The 12,566-nt window shown below is 55.6% G+C and overlaps 1 protein-coding gene and 1 pseudogene across 3 annotated transcripts in view; both read right to left on the bottom strand.

The window, feature by feature from the left end:
• Window positions 1-12,566, bottom strand: part of PRR5 (proline rich 5) — a 29,081-nt gene that overhangs the window by 3,528 nt on the left and 12,987 nt on the right. For 2 of the 3 annotated variants that reach the window (XM_077169138.1, XM_077169139.1), the window contains exons 3-4: window positions 7,210-7,258; window positions 6,147-6,204 (exon numbers count right to left, since the gene is read on the bottom strand). In XM_077169138.1, coding sequence (XP_077025253.1) covers window positions 6,147-6,204; window positions 7,210-7,258 — 107 coding nt within the window. The remainder of the gene's footprint in view (window positions 1-6,146; window positions 6,205-7,209; window positions 7,259-12,566) is intronic. The other variant, XM_077169140.1, reaches the window with a different exon arrangement.
• LOC143691114 (small ribosomal subunit protein eS6 pseudogene) lies at window positions 3,847-4,656 on the bottom strand (annotated as a pseudogene).

Here is a 12,566-nt window from a genome sequence, read left to right as displayed (position 1 = left end):
TGACCCTCCTAATGGCCCTGGCAAGCAGTTGGTTAATTTATCTACCCACCCATCCATCCATCCATCCAACCATCTGTCCTTCTGTCCATCTATCAGACACTTAACAGAATACCAACTGTGCCAGCGCTGATGCCTGGGACCTGGCAGAGCCCCACCCATCTGTGGCCCCATCCCATGACAGGGAAGTAGGAAACAGAAACAATTACGAAGATAACACAAGGGGCCACCTCCACTGAGCAGGGGAAACTGTGCCTTTGAGAGGTGGTGAGGCACACCCATGGTCACACGGCCACTGGGGGAGCTGGGGAAAGCATGTCCCACCCCCATAAGGTGTGAGAGGAGAGGAGAGGAAAGGAGAGAAGGTGGAGAGGGTCAGGCAGGGAAGGCTTCCTGGAGGAGGTGCTGATCCAAGCTGGACTAGGAAGGATGTGGTTTCTAGATAAACATGGCAACTATGCAGAAAGCTCTGGGGCACCTCGACCAGCCCCAATGGGGTATTGGAGCTGCCCCTGGGGAATGAGTACCCCAAGTATGAAGGGCCATGGGGGTCCAGGGCTGGGCAGACTCCAGGGATGTGCCCCAACGTCTCTGCTGTTGGGCTGGACCCCCACCTGGAAGTGTGGACCGGCCACCAACTGGAGAAAAACTAGCCATTACAGGTGTCAGAGAGCAAGAGGGGAAAATCCGTTCAAAGGAAATGGCACACTGGCCTGAGTCCCAGAACGGCACAGCTCAGGCCTGTGACCCACCCCAAGGTTTCCATGGAAACGCGAGGGTGGATGAAGGCCTTCACCTCTCTCTTCCTTACTTTCCTTGGGCTGCCCCCGCCCTGGCTGTGTGGGTGTGAGGGCATTGTGGGGGTGGTGGAGGCTGGCCGCCAGCAGCCCTGGGAGAGCCCCGTTGGGCCTGTACCACCCCTGACCCGGCTCAGGGGGCTCCATGCCGAGCCCCCTCCCTCCACCCCAGTGGCCACACCTGGCCTGCGGGACACAGGGGCCACAGGAATGCTGGGCACGGGCGGGTGCTGGCTGCCTTGTGGGGACCCCTGCACAAAGGCCTCTTCAGGAAGAAAGGCTGCTCCGTCCCCCAGCCACGAGGGGCGTCCCTGTGAGCGCAGGCCCTTCTCCAGCCCACGGGGCGGAAGTGCGCGGCGGCAAGCCCATGTTGTAAAACACCAAACTCAGGCGCCGGCCGGAGCACACGCTGGCCAGGGGCTGGTGGAGGGCCTGGCTGGCAGCCGGCGGCCCGCGGGGGTCACGGAGCTGGACGGCAGAGGGTCTCGGGGAGGGGCCGCAGGACGCGACCCTCGGGTCATCCACTGTGAAACGCATCCTGGGATGGAAGCACCCGAGAGGTGGGCCCCGGCGTGACGCGGCCGTGTGCGCCTGTGTCTGGGCCCAAATGCAGGGAATGGCAGATGTCCACACCCTGCAGACCCCCAGCCGGGCAGGAGGCCGCACCCCCCTGTTGGGCCTTGGCGCAGAATCAGGCCCGTGTCTGTCTGTCTGTCTGTCTTCAGTCCATCAGTGCCAGGGACCGACTGCACAGGCCCTGGAGATGCTGGAAGGAACGAGTCCCGACGCGGCTCTCGGGGCAAGCACTGGCTGGGATGACAAAGGCCAGGGAAGAAGCCATGAGCCGGGTCCCTGGGGTGAGGCGGGAATGGGGGCCGGGGGGGGTGCACGGCCCAGCAGAGGTGGGCGTGCGTGGGCTTCTCCCCGTCACTCCTGAGCTTCTGGCTGCTGTCAGCCATCATCTTGAGACCACCGAGCCAAACACCCAGAAATGGCCGGCCTTCCCCGAGGGAGCCCACCCAGCCCGGGCTGGTCCTGTTTCCTGGGGATGGCTCTGCTGGGAGCTGAAGCCCAAGGCCATCCTGGTGCCCGGGTGGGGAGGGGCTGGCTGCAGGCCTGGGGCTCCCCATGGACCCCCACCCTGCTGCACCAACTTCTTCCCCAGAGTCACAGTGCTGGGGCTCTCACTGCAGGGGGCCTGAAGGGGCCAGACGTCCTCACAGGCCACATCTGGAGGTCCTCCTCAAGGGTCGCCTCTTTCACGCAGTCCTCCTGACTACTAGGGCAGAGTTAACCCTCTCTTCCCCAGGGCGTCCTGTCACCCTGGCGTTTATCACACTGTGCTGCCACTTTACTTGGTCCCTGCATGGACTGGGCTGTGAGTCCCTCCAGGGAAAGGCCTGTGTAACCCCACGGTGCTAAGATGGGGGACCCTGAGACCAGAGATGGAAGGGACATGCCTGTGGCTGAACGGGACCTGCAGCCCCATCCTGTGGCCCCCATTGGGGCTCTTTTCCTGTTTGCGAGGCCTTGGGCAATACTGGGTCCCCAGGGGCACCCCAGCATTGGGCAGCGTACCCCGCTGGGTGCTCAGGCAGACACTGCTGCTCTGGGCAGAGCCTGGCTGGGCCACACAAAGCTCCCCTTCTCCGGCAAGCCCCATGTCCGTGGCTGGAGCTGGTGAGAGGTAGAAGGGGTAGGCAGGGCCGGAATGTGCTGAGTGAGGAGACGGGGGTGGGCAGCATCTCACCAGGCAATAAACCCTTCCGCTGGTCCTGCCTGGCCCGAAGGCTGCCTCCTCCAAGCTGTGACACAGACCCCTGGCCGCCTGTGATGCATCTCCCATTCCTCATGACTGGACGTGCTCAGGACCCTTCTCTGTCTCCTACTCCGGCCGGCTCACCTACTGCACGCAGTGAAGGCCAGGACAGAACGTGGACACTCAGTTCGGAGCTCATGAGCCCATCTGGAACATTCTGAGACCCTCTCCAGGCCTCCGTTTCCTCCTCTGGGCATGGGCAAACATCTCCTCTCTACAGGGTTAGAGCAGGGGTGTGAGAAGGAAAGGAAAGGTGGGACGGCATCTCAGGAGCCAGGCTGGCCCTGCCACATAACACAGTGTGGCCTAGGCAACGCTCTCAACTTCTCCACGCCTCAGTTTTCCCACACGTAACTCCTTCAGGGAGTGGACGTAAGGCACTCAGAACAGCCTGGCATGCAGCCGGTGCTCCTGGTGCACAGTAGGGCTGCAGACATTCATGAGGCTGAACCTGGCGCAGGGCCCGGCACACATTAGGCCTGTAGCAGCGAGTGCGGTTAGCGTGGGTCAGAGTGATTGCTCCCTGAGCTGATCTACCTGGGTAAGAAGAGTGCACTTCATCTGTTTCCAAGCCCCTCGGGTGCCAGCAGCCTCAGACCTGACAGCGTCAGCCAAGGCTCAGGGTGGCGATGAGGGAGGGGGGGTCAGTCCAGGCCTCACATCCAGGCCAGGTCCAGGGCCTGCTGGTACTGCTGGGAGCACTGCCTGGCCAGCTGGTCACCACTTGCTGAGGCCTGAGCCACACAGGGAGGCCATCCAGGATCTCCTGGGCCTCTAGAAGGCAAAGGGCATGTGCTCTGGAACCAGGTTTGAATCCAGCCTCCACCCCGACCTGCGGTATGATCAAGCACAAGTCAGCTACCTCTGTGATGATCCGATGGCCGCACAGGACAGAGGTCCTGACCCTGCACCTTCTTGGGCTCCCCCTGGGCCGCCTGCCGTTGCTCCTGGGCCCCTCGACTGCTCACCCATCCTGACTGGTTCCTTCTGGGCATGCAGGAGTCCTTTTTGGATCTGGGTTTTACGACACCCAAAATATCACTGATGAGCTGTGATGCTACCATCCTGGATTCAGTGAAGCCTCCTCAAGAGCCCGTCTCTGGACGGCCTTTGATGCAGAGGTGCTCTAAGTGTTGTCTGGCGACCCTGAGGGTCCCTGAGAACCTTCCAGAGATCCACAAGATCAGAACAATTTCCATTTGCTTTTTTTTTTTTTTTTTTTTAAATCACTGATCTTATTTATTTGTAACTCTACTCTCAATCTTATTTTTGACTGGACTCAGACTTAGAGGTAGAAGCTCTTAGAGAGGACAGCCTCCGCCTCTTGGCCATCTGTTCCTGGCGTTTTTCTTTGGCCTCCTTCATCCTCCTGGTCAAAAGTTTAGCATATTCTGCAGCCTCTTCCTTATTTTTCTTAGTGCGCTGTTTCTTCAGGGCAATACGCCGACGTTTATGTTGCAGGACCCGTGGAGTAAGAAGACGCTGAATCTTGGGTGCTTTGGTTCTGGGTTTCTTACCTTCTTTGTTCAGGGGCTTTCTCACAACACACTGGAGGACATCATCTTCTTCAGAGAGACTGAAAAGTTGGCGGATTCTGCTGGCCGTTTTGGGCCCGAGACGACGAGGCACAGTAGTATCAGTCAGTCCAGGAATTTCCTTCTCTCCTTTTCTTACAATAACCAAGTTGAGAACACTCAGATTGGCATCCACAATGCAACCCCTAACAGATTTGCGCTTTCTTTCTCCAGTTCTTCTTGGTCTGTAACAGGAATGCCCCTTACTCAGTAAAAGGCGCACACGACCATGGGTCAAGACACCCTGCTTCATGGGGAAACCTTGTTTGTCGTTTCCACCACTGATTCGGACAACATAACCCTTCCACTCTTCGCCCAGAGCGTCAGCAGCAACTTCCGTTGCCATTCGCGTCTCATAAAAGGTACGTAGTTTGCGTTCATCGTCCACTTCAATGAGCTTCTGGCAGCCAGTGGCTGGGAAGGAGATGTTCAACTTCATGACGAGGCAGCCGACCGCCTCCGAGGCGCCATGAAAAACAGTCCATTTGCTTTTTAACTCTTACTCTCTCCTGACTGCACAATGGAGCTTTCCGGAAGCTACATATGCGATGATATCATTGCTCTGACAGCTAGTGGAATGCATGCTGGTGTATTCTTGGGTTCTAGAATTTTCTAAGGCAAGAGTTTTAGTTTCCCAGCTGGTAAATCAAAATACCGTAGGATGGATTGGTTTAACCAATAGGAATTCATTGGCTCATGGTTTTGAGGCTAGAAGTCCAAAATCGAGGCGTCAGCAAGGTGATGCTTTCACCTGGAAGGATGGCTGCCGGCCAGCCTCAGTCCTTGGCTTTTCCATCTCATGGCACTGCACGTGGCAGCATCTTCTCCTTTCTCTCCCGGGTTTCACTGCCTTCCAGCTTCTTCTGCTCCCGGCGGCTTCTCTTCCCTGACTTCTACTCTGCTTACAAAGGACCTCCAGCCATCAGGATGACAGCCCGATCTGATTCACAGAGGCCACCCCTTAACTGAAGTCACATCTTGCAGAGCCCTTACTTACAGTGGTCCATGTCCACCACAATGTGAACCAAGAACATGTCCAAATTGGGGTCCACAATTCAATTCACCACAGTAAGCTCTTCAGAGTCCTCAATACTTCTAAGGATGCAATGGGATCCCAAGACCAAAACATTTCAGAGCTGCTACTTAAAGGCATCAGCCAGCACCATTTGCGGAACTTCCTGCAACCAGCTGCTGATATACGCAGGGCCCGGCCTCAGGCCAGGTGTCCACACTCTGTAGCAGGGGAAATCAATTCCAGAACCTCTCCCTCTTCCGGAGCTGGCCTGGCTTGGCTTCTACCATTTCCAGGCCTGGTTCTCCAGTGTCCCAGGGAGCCTGAGCTCTCCGTGATTCTTCTGACACTTAACTTTTTGGCTTAGTTCACCAGACACAACTTCTGTTGCTTGTCACCAAAGGACCTGGCTGGACACACCTGGTCTTCATTGCCCCCCCTACCCCCCCCCCCGGGGGCAAAGGCACCACCTCTGTCAGCAAACACCCCCAGAAACTTGGCTCCTATCTCCTATGGTCTCTGGTCTTTTCTGTCCTCCCCCTTGAGACTCAGGGTCACCTCTGCCCTCACCAGCTCTCCTGAGGTCCTCAGAGACCCGGATGGAGCTCTCCCAAGCTGCTAGGACATGGTTTGCCTGGGCTAGAGGCCCCCACTGGGCAGTGAGGTGAACCAGGGGCGCTCAGAGCCAGTCACAGTCCTCCTGGGCGTTAACTAGCTGTTGACAGACACCTGTCCACAATGAGGTCCCTCCCGAGCATGTCTCAGCCCTGCCTTCCCCCAAGGCACCACTTCTGCCCCTTCTAAGCCCTCGGATAGGGACAGCCACCCCCTATACACACCCAGAGCCTCAGCAGTGCCTCCAGGCACATCTGCCGGCACTGTCCCCAGCACCATGTGAGCCCCTAAGGGGCGCAGTGGCCACATCCTGCCATGGGCACCACACTCACCCTCATAAAAGCGAATCTTGTCTCGCAGAATCACCATGCCTTTTGTCAGCAGCTGGTTCTGAAAGGCAGACACAGGGACACCCATCAGGGCCTCTGCAGGTGCCGCTGAGGGCGGGGCCTCCAACAGCCCCAGGGAGGGGACTGTGACTGTGCAAGGACCCCGATGACTGACCCAACCTGTGGGGTCAAGGGTCAGGAGGTGGCTGCAACTTCCTCCCCCGAGAAACAGGCCCATTCTGGAGGCTGAGCAGGGGCGGGTGTGCTGCCTGGGACCCCCGTGGCAGAGAGGGGGTTGCAGCGTGCGCAGGGCCTCATTAACTGCACCGCTGACCCGAGGCTCCACTGCGTGGACCCTGCAGGCACCAGGAAGGACGCCTTGTGGCCTCTGCCTTCCTCATAGCAGTCAACAGGTGGAGACAGCCCAGGGGCCCACTGACAGATGGACGGACAAACAAAAGGTGGCACATGCCTAAAAAGGAATGAAGCGCTGATATATGCGACAACTCGGATGAGCCTTGAAAACGTGATGCTTGGTGAAAGAAGCCAGATTCCACTGATACGAATATCCAGGTTAAGCAAATCCATAGAGAAAGAAAGTAGACCAGTGGTGTCAGGGCCCGGGGAGGCAGGCATGGGGCGTGACTGCTCAGGGGTATGGGGTTTCTTTTTGGGGTGGTGAGAATGTTCTGGAATGAGGGAGCAGTGATGGTGGCAGAACTCTGTGAGTGCACTAAAACCCACTGAAGTAGACACTCTAGGTAGGTGAATTTTATGGCATGTGAGTTCTACATGTACAAGAAACCCTGCTCCTTCCCTGGTCCAGGGCAGGGCAGCAGCTCACCTGTGCCCTGGGCACCCGCCCCACAGCCAATAAAGCGTCTCCTTAACTTCCATACTGATCCACATTGGCCAGATGAGGAAACCAAGGCACAGTGAGGAGGAGTCCTCAGAGCCCAGGCAGACGGAGGAGACGCTGGTGGCCCCTTGCTGTCCCCGAGGGCCCATCCCCTCTGGCCAGCTCAGGAAGCAAATGCAGCCCGGCTGGAGAGCAAAGACCACCCACCTGCAGGTACTCGGTAAAGAAGGACCCCAGCTCCGTCTTCAGCAGCTGCCTGTTGGGGTGGGGGAGTAAGGGAGAGCAGGAATCAGACACCACACATGCTGGAGGTGAGGGGTAGGTGGGTCCGAGGTCCCTGGTGAAGGCTCATCACATATGGCCCCCCTACCCCACCCATTTCCCAGGAAAGGACACTGAGGGTTCCCAGGTGGTTAGTGAGGGGCTCTGTGTCTCACGGCTTTCCTGGGGAGAGCCCAGCATAGCTGGGCCTCCAACACCCAGCTCAGCCCCTTTTCCCACCTGCCCAAATCCTCGACCCAGGCAGTATCGCAGGGCACTCTCTCCCCCTGCAGCGTTTTTACATGCGTTTCCTCCCTTACTTCACTCTAGAGAATCTCATGCAATCTTCACCCCACCAGGGTAGGCACTGTGGGTGCCCTTTATAGGTGAAGCCAGAGAGGCTCAGAGAGGTCAAGTGACTTGTCTAAGGCCACACAGGACAGGCCATACAGTGGGATTGGAACCATGGCCTTTGTACTGGAAGCTGAGACCCAGTCCCCCACCCTACCTCCCCATGTGCACTCCTCCCAGGGCTGGGAGAACGGTATGCCTTCTTTTCCACATCAGCCACAGACCGAAAACACACGGGCCTTGTCTACACTGAGGCTCAAGACACCTTGCCTGTAGTCGCCTCTTTATGTTCTGAGCCAAAGAGACCAGAAACCTTAATGTTTAGGCTGCTATTCCCATTAGGAAAACTTTCTGACCACTCTGGAATTAGGCAGGTCTCACTCTGCACAGCCTCGGTACAATTTAGTCTCCACAGGTTTGCCAAATAACGCCACTCCCCAACAACACAGTTCAAATTTCAGTCTCCACAGCATGCGACAGAGTACTTGCACAATGTACCAGCTGGCCAATATCACTACATAAATAACATCCACAACATCATAAGTGACCAATCGCATGGCTTCTTACAAAGCCGAACTGTGATTGGTCGTTGCACATGTCACTTAGTTCACGCACAGACAGCAAAGCTTGTAGTTGTGTTGCTACCTCATTGCTAGTGATAAACCACATGCCATTTTACAAAAATGGATAATCGTAGAGGGACCCAGCCAACTGGTAAAAGTGCAGCAAAGAAACAGAAAGCAATAATGCACCCAACAGGCCGAGAATGGGCAAACCCTGCCCAAACAACTCTTGGGACAGTTTTATAAAGCAATAAAACACATACGAATATTTCTAATGTTTTGAGTGACAGTGTCCTAAGTCAACACTCATTTTGCTATTCTTTTCCACTTCTGTATATGTTTTAATCAACACCGATGGAGCTTTTTGGGTTTGGCAAAAATCATAATTTTGCCCATTAATTACTAAGTTTGCTTTGCCCAGTTTCCATTTGTCTGGCCATATTTAAGGTCCTGGTCTGCCCTGCCAGTCCAAGACTGCCTGTGTTTCTCAAAAGCAACATACTGAAGAAAAAGCCCAATATGGCTTGCTCTCCCACAGGACGCCCACCCTCCCCGCCATGCCCCAGGAGCTGAGGGCAACAAAGCCACACTGTCCTGCCTCCTATCAGCTCTCTCAACCTTGGCATTGGGGTGATGGCAGGAAATTTCCATCCCCCCCACACTCAGCCCAAACGTGCTCTGGACCTCAAAGGTCTTCTTTGGATAGCAACACTTCATCTCCCTGACAGAGTTGCAGGCTGGACCCCAGTTCAGGACTGGCTGCCCCTGCCAGCCCCATGGGGACAGGGTTCTGGAGCAAAAGGAAGCACAGAGAGGTCAGGGAGCCTGGGCTGAGGTGACCAGCATATCGGAAGGTATGGGGGTGAAGAGCTGACCTGGGTAAATGACAATGATGACCCAACTGACCCCAGCAGTCCCTCCACCCACTCTGGCTGTCCCCTGGGACTGGACACCTGGATTTCCAAAGCTTTGAGCCAGGGTGCGACCTCTGAGAACAGACCAAAGTCATCTGGTCCTTCAAGGACCCAGCCATGACCTTGACATCAGTACAGCCTGGGTCAAGGTTATCTCAGGTCACTATATAGGCAAAGGGCAAGAGGAATGCTTTTTCTGAAGGCCCAGGGCTGGGCCTGGTGAGACTCCCTCAGCAAGCTCAGGGACTGGGTGACCTCAGGCCAGACTGTAGTCCTCTCTGAACCTTGGCAGCCCCCCTGGTGGCCTGAGATGCGCTGATACCTAGAGTAGGATGGTCCTGGGGGCTCCAGGAGATCGCAGCTGGGCCTTGGTAAGGCGGCTGGAGCTTAGCGTAGTGCGTGAGTGGGTATCGTGGGGTGGTTGCAGGGATGAATGAATGTTACCCTCAGGGCCAAGAGAACCTGCAGCTCACTGTGGCTGGACAGCCTGCCTCGGTGCGGCTCTGTCCCACAGCTGGCTGCCCCAGGACCTCGGGTGGGGGGTGGGGGATGGAAGGACCTTTGACATCCCAGACTCCGACCAGAGGAATGAACATGCCTTCCGGCAGAGGGGAGGCCCCACAGCAACCCCATGGGTGCCTGGGAAGCAGCCTCAAGCCTGTGCGGTCTGGGGCGCTGAGCGGCCAGGTCAGGCCCCTTTGGCTGGTGATACCAGCAGCCTCCAATCACTCTGTGGAGCCCCCTGCACAGCTGATGATGCTTCCATGTGCTACGAGGACATGTGGGTGGTTTTCATGAGGGCTTGGAGCTTGGGCAGTTCTGTCAGACTCCATCTAGCAGCCACGGCACCTGGGAACCCCTTCCTGGGAGATTCTCACTCCCTGCCATGAGCAAGTCATACCCACTAACCCCGGCCACCCAGAGCCCTTCATTCAACACACGGGGAAACTGAGGCTCTGGGAGGGCAAAGGTTGAGCTGGGACTCCAGGGCTGGCTCCTAAGCCACATGGATTAAAAGCAGACATTAGTCCCATGGAATTTTACGGAAGGGGGTGAGGGGTGGGGGGGGTGCTGCTGCTCAGCACAGCAGGGGACAATTGGGCATTGTGAGAAACTTAGAAGTAGGGTGAATTGGAGCTTAAATTGACCAGCAGCTCTGCTCCTAGCAGGGCCTGCCCCCACCAGGGCTGAGCCGGGCCACACCCGGCTGGGGGTGTTGAGGGGAAAGTGAAGAGGGAGGGGAGGGGTGTGGTGGCCTCAGACAGCACCGCAGACCCCACATTCTTAACCCACAGCAGGCCAGACCCAAAGGGCAGGGGCTGAGGCCTCATTCCAGGCCCCCCAGTCGCTGCCAGGGGAGGGATGCAGGGGCAACAGCCTGGGGTGTCACCGCAGATGTCAGGGGAGAGCAGCTGGGGCTTCCCTGGGGGAGGGAGGGTCTGGGGGCCGGACCCCCGGCCATGTCACCGTGTCCAAGGGCCTGCAGTTCCCAGGAGCAGGGGCAGGGTCCACAGGTCTGTGGGCGGGAGCTGGAGCTGGGGGAGGGCAATCTGCACTTCGCCAGGAGCCTCTGAGGGGCCGGAGCCGCCGGCTGAGGGCTTGCTCGTAAGCTCTGTCGTGGAGGGGCCGCCAGGGCCTCCAGCGCCTGAGGACCATCCTGTGTACCTCTCACAGCTAGGGGCAGACCCGAAGCAGTCACACAGGGCTGGGACAGAGAACACCAGGGAGGGGGAGAAGCACTGCAAGCAGCCACAGCCACCGACCCTGGTATACGGCGTTCACAGCAGTGCGGGGGCCTCTCACAGCCGAGCACAGCCAGATGCCACGGTAGCGAGAAGGTGGGACAGCTGATGTGTCCCTCAGAGACAAAGACATTCAAGACGACCAGGATTAAAGGAGGCTGGCTCCTAACCAGGAGGCCCTCTGTGACCCAGCGTGATCCAGGCAAACAGACAAACCTCACAGAATGGGAGAAAATATCTGCAAATCATACGTGTGATAAGGGTCTAGGGTTCAGAATATATAAAGAACTTTTACCACTCAACAATAAAGACAAATGACCCGGTTTAAAGAATGTGTCTGGGTAGACCCCAAAAAGGATCTGAATAGATGTTTCTTCAAAGAAGATTCACAAATAGCAATAAGCACATGAAAAGTGGCTCAACATCATGAGACATTAGGGAAATGCAAATCAAAACCACAACGAGATACTGCATGAAATAAACCAGACATAACAGAAAAAATATTGTATGATTTTGCTTAAAGGAAAGAACTAGATTATGCAAAATTAGAGGCAGGAAGTAGATTACAGGGTCTCAGGAGCTGGGCCGAGGTTATTGGTTAATAGGTTCGGGGTTTCCATTTGCAGTGACGGAAACATTTGGTGATGGATGTTGGTGACAGAAGCAGAACACTGAATGTTAATTCACCGCTGAATTGTATACTTGAAAGTGGTTACAATGGGAATGGTTATATTGTATCGTGCCAGTTTGAATTTGTTGTGTACCCTGGAAAAGCAAGTTCTTCATTCAATATTATTGGGCGGGAGCTTTTTGATTATTTCTATGGAGATGTGACACACCCAATTGCGGGTGGTAACTTTTGATTAGATGGTTTCCATGGAGATGTGTCTCCACCCATTCAAGGTGGAGTTGAATACTGGAGCCCTTTGGGGGGAACCATTTTGGAAAAAGCTTTAGAGCCCACACAGCCAGAGACCTTCGGAGATGAAGAAGGAAAATGCCCCAGGGCAAGCTTCATGAAACAAGAAGCCTGGAGAGAAAGCTAGCAGACTTCATCATAGGCCCCTCCAGCTGAGAGAGAAAACCCGAACTTCACACGCTTTTCTTGAGTGAAGGTATCCTCTTGCTGGTGCCTTGAAATTGGACATTTTCATACCTTTGCTTTAACTTGGACATTTTCATGGCCTTAGAACTGTAAACTTGCAATTTAATAAATTCCCCTTTTTAAAAGCTGTTCTGTTTCTGGTATATTGCATTCTGGCAGCTTGCAAATTGCAATATGTTACCACAATAACAAACAAACAAAACACCACAATGAGAAACCGCCTCAGACCCAGGGATGGCTAGAACTTTAAGAAATGGACAACACGTGTTGGCCAGGGTGGCGTGGAGAAATTGGGACCCTCTTATCCTGCTAATGGGAATGTAAAGTGGGCAACTTTTTTGGAAAACAGTCTGCCAAGTCCTCAAAAAATTAAACTCAAGAGTTTCTGTATGACACAGTAGTCGGGGTGGACACCGGATCCTAATGTCCCGAACGGAGAGACTAAATGTGGTTCGCTGTGTGTGGTAGTTAGGCTCAGGTGTCAACTTGGCCAGCTGAAGTTGCCTAGTTCTGATGCTGTGAACATGAGCCAATGGCACATGAAGCTCATCTGTTGCTGATTACATCTGCAGTTGGCTAGGAGGCATGCCTGCTGCAATGAATGATGTTTGATTTAGCTGGCTGGTGC

This window comes from Tamandua tetradactyla, chromosome 7 (assembly GCF_023851605.1).
Source record: "Tamandua tetradactyla isolate mTamTet1 chromosome 7, mTamTet1.pri, whole genome shotgun sequence".
Taxonomy (NCBI): domain Eukaryota; kingdom Metazoa; phylum Chordata; class Mammalia; order Pilosa; family Myrmecophagidae; genus Tamandua; species Tamandua tetradactyla.
The sequence above is the reverse complement of the archived record's forward strand: the minus strand, read 5'-3'. Positions and strand labels throughout refer to the sequence as shown.